At 47.7% G+C, this 6,651-nt stretch overlaps 1 protein-coding gene across 4 annotated transcripts in view; it reads right to left on the reverse strand.

The window, feature by feature from the left end:
* NQO1 (NAD(P)H quinone dehydrogenase 1) overlaps window positions 1-6,651 on the reverse strand; it is a 15,443-nt gene continuing 8,792 nt past the window's right edge. For 2 of the 4 annotated variants that reach the window (XM_017539340.2, XM_037742342.1), the window contains exons 2-6: window positions 5,662-5,826; window positions 5,418-5,548; window positions 3,076-3,189; window positions 2,158-2,259; window positions 3-452 (exon numbers count right to left, since the gene is read on the reverse strand). In XM_017539340.2, coding sequence (XP_017394829.1) covers window positions 147-452; window positions 2,158-2,259; window positions 3,076-3,189; window positions 5,418-5,548; window positions 5,662-5,826 — 818 coding nt within the window. In that variant the 3' untranslated portion in view covers window positions 3-146. Of the gene's footprint in view, window positions 453-2,157; window positions 2,260-3,075; window positions 3,190-5,417; window positions 5,549-5,661; window positions 5,827-6,651 lie in introns of all 4 variants that reach the window. The other 2 variants (XM_017539342.2, XM_017539341.2) reach the window with 2 other exon arrangements.

The raw sequence follows: 6,651 nt of genomic DNA on the forward strand, positions 1-6,651 counted from the left end.
TGCATGAATATAGTCGATTCCCTCTCCTATTTATACCTTGTGGGAAAAAAAAAACCCCAAATCTTAAAAACTAAAGTGAGTCAGGGAAGCTTGGAAAGATACCCAGATCTGATAACATATTATGAGGAGATCCAGTCTTAGGAAACTTATTTTCTGGCTTTGATCTGGTTGTCAGTTGGTATGGACTTGCCTAAGTGATGGCCCACAGAAAGGCCAAATTTCTTGTTTTTCTCCTCATTCTGCACCTCTTTTTTCATTAAGAATCCTGCCTGGAAGTTTAGATCAAAGAGGCTGCTTGGAGCAAAATACAGTGGTGTCTCATCCCAAATATTCTCCAGGCGTTTCTTCCATCCTTCCAGGATCTGAATTTGGGTGTCTGCTGGAGTGTGCCCAATGCTGTATGTCAGTTGAGGTTCTAAGACTTGGAAGCCACAGAAATGCAGAATGCCACTCTGGGGATACAGAAAGCACAGAGAGGTAAGTCAACGAATTCCATGCAGTTGTACTATAAACAACAGAAGCTGGTCTGGGCTGCCCAGTAAGACACTCTGATAGGGAGGCCTCAGACACCCAGCGAATCATTTCGGAGCCACGGTCTCTGCCTACCCTCTACCTAGCTGTTACCAACTTTAGCCTTTTCAGCTGTTTTTAGCCTTTTCAAGGGTTTAAATGTATAAACCATTGAAACTGTGCCAACCTGAATCCTTTGCCAAGAAGGCTGGAAATTCTATTACTTTAGGGAGTCTCAGTTTCTTGGCAGGTGACTCTTGCCAACGCATGTGTGTGCATTTCTCTGCCTTGCCATATAACCAGATGAGTCTTGCTTTTTTTTTTTTTGAGATAGAGTCTCGCTTACAGGCTGGAGTGCTGTGGCATGATCTCGGCTCACTGCAGCTTCCACCACCCAGGTTCAGGCGATTCTCATGCCTCAGCCTCCTGAGTAACTGGTTCTACAGGCATGTGCCACCATGCCCAGCTAATTTTTGTAACTTCAGTAGAGACAGAGTGTCACCATGCTGGCCAGGCTGGTCTCCCAAAGTGCAGGGATTACAGGCCCAGTTGAGTCTTGATAAATGATTTTCATACATGGCCACTCATGGGCCACTCTCCAACCACCCTCTTTACAGAAATTATCCCGAGGGTCTGGTGACACCAATAAGCCCACCCCGGCTTCAGTTTTAGCCATGTCTAAACAGGCTGGACTAAATAATTTCTGTTTTCTTCGAAACAGGGTTTCGCCCTGTGTCCCAGGCTGGAATGCAGTGGTGTGATCATAGCTCACTACAGCCTCGAACTCCTGGGTCTCTCGCCTTAGCCTCCCAAGTAGCTGGAACACAGGTGTGTGCCATTACACCCAGCTAATTTTTTTTTTTTTTTTTTTTGTACGTTGCCCAGGCTGGTCTCAAACTCCTGGGCTCAAGTGATCCTTCTGACTCAGCCTCCCAATAAATCATTTCTTAAATTGTCTTCGGATCTAATAGTCTATGGGACTGTATCAGCAACTTGGAGAAGGACAGGAAGGCTGGAGGGAGATGTCAGGTCATCTGGCGAGACCAGGGCCCACGGCTGTACAAATCGAGGGTAGAAGTCCACACTCATCCTTGGCTGGGAGAGAATGCAGAGAATGCTGTTTTCACATGCACACATGTGGGCGTTTTCTACATGCATAGGCACCCAGGAAGGCAGGCAAGCTGCTAAAGGAAGCTCCCGTAGTTCGGAATCATGATGATGCTTCCATCTTCACAACTCAAGGTCTGTTTTCAGCTGCTATCTTGATGCTTTGAACCCCACAGAAGGCTCAGTTCATGAATTCCCCTGAAGGTTCATTGAAAATGAGGTACCTGGCTGGGCGCAGTGGCTCACCCCTGTAAACCCAGCACTTTGGGAGGCTGAGGCGGGAGGATCATTTGACATCAGGAGTTTGAGACCAGCCTGGCCTACGTGGTGAAACCCCGTCTCTACTAAAAATATAAAAATTAGCCGAGCATGGTGACAGGTCCCTGTAATCGCAGCTACTCAGTAGGCTGACGCAGGAGAATTGCTTTAACCCAGCAGGCGGAGGTGGCAGTGAGCCAAGATGGTGCCACTGTACTCCGGCCTGGGCAACAGAGCGATTCCATCTCAAAGAAAAAAGAAAAAGAAAAGAAAATGAGGTACCTGAATTGGCCAGAGAATGACATTCATGTCCCCATGGACCCCTTGCAGAGAGTACATGGAGCTGCTGCCACCAGTGGTGATGGAAAGCACTGCCTTCTTACTCTGCAAAAGAAAAAACAACACACTTCATTCCCCCCACATCCCCTTGGTGACAAGAAGTTAATGAAACAGCTCCAGGGAAAAGAACACACAAGTCCCTCCTATTTGCTGTTTATATTACTTCATACTTTGGCTCCTCGGAGCTACACAGTATGACTCTGCAGAAGTACCAGCCTAGACCGTCTACAGACAGGTGGCCTGGGGCAAACCAAGGATTCCAAACCCGCACGTGTGGCTCAGGGCAAGGCTGTCACCACATCCAAAATGAATGCTGGCTGTGCTGCCTAGATGGAGTGATTGATGGTTCTTACCCATCCTCCCACGTGCTAGGCATGGCATAGGACAAGCTCTTTCTTTTTTTTTTTTTTGAGACAGAGTCTTGATTTGGCACCAGGCGCCAGGCTGGAGTGCAGTGGCGCAATCTCAGCTCACTGCAATCTCTGCCTCCTGGGTTCAAGCAATTCTCCTGCCTCAGCCTCCCGAGTAGCTAGGGTTATAGGCGCCCACCACTATGCCCAGCTAATTTTTGTATTTTTAGTAGAGACTGGGTTTCGACATGTTAGCCAGGCTGACCTCAAGTGATCTGCCTGCCTCGGCCTCCCAAATTGCTGAGATTACAGGTGTGAGCCACCACACTCAGCCTCTGGAGCATTTTAAAACAAATCCCAAACATCATGTCATTCCATCTGTAAAAACTTGATCATGCATTTCTCCCAAAGGTCCCAGGGCCTCAGCTTAGGATCTAATTGTGCTCAAAATCCTGCATCAGGACAGACTCCACCCAGAAGCCAGTCAGAGCATTCCAAACTGTCCACCTACCCGGAAGGGTCCTTTGTCGTACATGGCAGCGTATGTGTAAGCAAACTCTCCTATGAACACTCGCTCAAACCAGCCTTTCAGAATGGCAGGGACTCCAAACCACTGCAGGGGGAACTGCGGGACAGAAGACATCATCGAGGTCAGACCAGAGGCTCCCCCAGCCCAGAAGGCAGCTGGGTTGCTGAGCTGCTGTCCATGATGGCAATGAGGGGAGCCCCTCAGCCTTTCCCATTCCTCCTGGAAGTGTTAGCACTTTAAGGAAAGAGATCATTATTGTCCTTGGTCAGCCAACTTGACAGTCTTCTTTTGGCCTGAAAATGCAAATATCGAGTGGGCCCCAAGCAAAGCTACATACACAGATGACTTGTTTATATGAAATTCGTTTGTATGAAGTCACATTTGGCAGCAAAGTCTAAATAGCAAGGATTGTAAACAAGGTTTGCCTCAGGGTGTGATGCCTCAATCAGTATTTTCCCAAGAGTTTGCTTTAGTAGGTGTGGAATCAACAATGTGACTGTTGGCCGGGCACAGTGGCTCATGCCTGTAATCCCAGCACTTTGGGAGGCTGAGGCAGGGAGATCACCTGAGGTCAGGAGCTTGAGACCAGCCTGGCCAACATGGAGAAACCCCATCTCTACTAAAAATACAAAAATTAGCTGAGTGTGGTGGCATGTGCCTGTAGTCCCAGCTACTTGGGGGTCTCAGACAGGAGAATCGCTTAAATCCAGGAGGCAAAGGTTGCAGTGAGCCGAGATCACACAATTGCTCTCCAGCCTGGGCAACAGAGCAAGACTCTGCCTCAAAAATTAAATAAATAAATAAAAATTCAAAAATAAAAATAATAATAAATAATAATTAGTGTGACTAAGGTTTATCAGGGACTTTCCATGAGAAACTCTTGTCTGACCTCTTATCCTAATAAAAGCAGAGTAAGGACTACCCCAGGGGTTCTTATCCTTGATTCACGATATAAAGATATGACAGGCACATGCCTATAATCCTAGCACTTTGGGAGGCTGAGGCAGGTGGATCACTTGAGCCCAAGAGTTTGAGACCAGCCTGGGCAGCATGGTGGGACCCCATCTGTACAAAAAATAAAAAATTAGCAGGGCATGGTGGGGTGCGCCGATAGTCCCAGCTATTCAGGAAACTGAGGTGGGAGGATCACTTGAGCCCAGGAGGTTGAGGCAGCAGTGGGCGGAGATCACACCACTGTGCTCCAGCCTGACTGACGGTGAGAACTTGTGTCCAATTTTTTTAAAAAATTCTTTGTTAAAGGCATCCTTTGGGGTACTGGCTAGTGGCATGTGGCTTTGAAGATTCATGTGCTTCCTAGCAACAGGCCTGAGGGTTGAAGAAAGGATTTCAAGGATTGGATGCTTTGTAGCTGATTGAATAAGAACAACAGTAAGAAAACACCGCAGCAGGCCGGGCGCAGTGGCTCAAGCCTGTAATCCCAGCACTTTGGGAGGCCGAGGCGGGTGGATCACGAGGTCAAGAGATCGAGACCACCCTGGTCAACATGGTGAAACCCCGTCTCTACTAAAACTACAAAAAATTAGCTGGGCATGGTGGCGCGTGCCTGTAGTCCCAGCTACTCAGGAGGCTGAGGCAGAAGAATTGCTTGAACCCAGGAGGCGGAGGTTGCGGTGAGCCGAGATCGCGCCATTGCACTCCAGCCTGGGTAACAAGAGCGAAACTCTGTCTCAAAAAAAAAAAAAGAAAACACCGCAGCCTGTACCACCCTCCTCGTGGTTTCCAGCATCATATACATTCTATGTTCAATATCCAAAGACTGGCTGGAATTGGCAAAAGCAATGTCATCGAGTACAGTCACATTTATGGGAAACATCACTGACGAGATGCCCACACAATCCCAGCATTGTCTGCTAAACGGTAAGGCAGCTTCCCGAAGAAGAAAGGCCATGGATTGCTGCAGAAACACATTCAGCAGGGTTTCAAAGCCCCCTTCAGCTGGCAGGCTACGATGGCAGGGAAGTCAACGTCTCATGCATCATTCTACAAAGGATTTGGGATTCTTATGGAGAAAGGAGGAAAACAGCGAATGTTGAGAGAGTGGAGACGAGGTATGTGGGAGAAAGCAAGTTCAAGGGTGGAACATCATCTTTGCAGCTGCATTTCTATACGTAACCGTAATACAACCAGATTCCCAGTATCTGTGAAATCCATGTAATACTGCACCTTTCAAGCAATCACCCTTATTTGTAAAGAATACAGTCGAGTGGCTGACTGTTCTAAGATCCCATAGCTAATTAGGTGACAGGTGTAGGACAATAAGCAGGCAAGTGTCCCTGACACCCCTTCTGATGTCCTCCCCATACCTGGAATATCACAAGGTCTGCGGCTTCCAGCTTCTTTTGTTCAGCCACAACATCCGGGCTCAGACGGCCTTCTTTATAAGCCAGAGTAGCTTCAGCAGCATACTGAAAGTTCTCAGGGTCCTTCAGTTTACCTGCAGAGAAGAAAAAGAGAGGCTGGGGCCAGCGGGGCCGAGGCTGGGCCAGAGGACCCACAGGCAAGGAGATCCACAAAGAACTGATTAAAGAGGGGAGGAGGAGCTCCTACCTGTGAAGTCCTTTCTGGAAATGATGGGATTGAAGTTCATGGCATAGAGGTCTGACTCGGCCACCTCCCATCCTTTCTTCTTCAAAGCCACTGCAGCAGCCTCCTTCATGGCATAGTTGAAGGACGTCCTCTCTGAGTGAGCCAGGACGATCAGTGCTTTTCTGCCTACCGAGACACACAAAGCACACGGGGAAAACCCATTACCAACCAGCAAAACTTCAGCTACAGGGGAGCCGCAGTCTGTAAAGGAAGGGGCAGCTTTGTTAAACGTTAGGTTATTGCAATCCATCCTCCGCTGCCAGAAATATATTTTCCCCTTAAAAGTGCCGAAGATTAAAGGAAGCATTTAAATCAGTGGCTGATTTAATAAACGGTGTTGATGGCTGAGCGCCATGTCTCACACCTGTAATCCCAACACTTTGGGAGGTCAAGGTGAGCGGATCACCTGAGGTCAGGAGTTCAAGACCAGCCTGGGCAACATGGCGAAACCCTATCTCTACAAAAAAATACAAAAAACTAGCTGGGCTGGTGACTCACACCTGTAATCTCAGGTATTGGGGAGGCTGAAGTGGGAGGACTGCTTGAGCCTGGGAGTTCGAGGCTGCAGGGAGCTATGATTGAACCACTGAGTGACAGAGCGAGAACCTGTCTCTAAAAAATGAACTGTGCAGTTTTTAGAGTGTTTATTGTCACCAACAAAGTTTTTGGTTTTAATTACCCCATTAACACATCACATGCAGTCATAATTTCCAGTAGATCAAAGATCAAAATTTTTTAAATGTAACTATTTAAATAATAAAGAAGGAACAGTAGAATTTGTATAACCTCAGGGTAGAGAGTCCTTTATAAAAAAAAAAAAATTAAGCCGGGCGCGGTGGCTCACGCCTGTAATCCCAGCACTTTGGGGGGCCGAGGCGGGTGGATCACGAGGTCAAGAGATCGAGACCATCCTGGTCAACATGGTGAAACCCCGTCTCTACTAAAAATACA

This window comes from Cebus imitator, unplaced genomic scaffold (assembly GCF_001604975.1).
Source record: "Cebus imitator isolate Cc_AM_T3 unplaced genomic scaffold, Cebus_imitator-1.0 Scaffold118, whole genome shotgun sequence".
NCBI classification, from domain to species: domain Eukaryota; kingdom Metazoa; phylum Chordata; class Mammalia; order Primates; family Cebidae; genus Cebus; species Cebus imitator.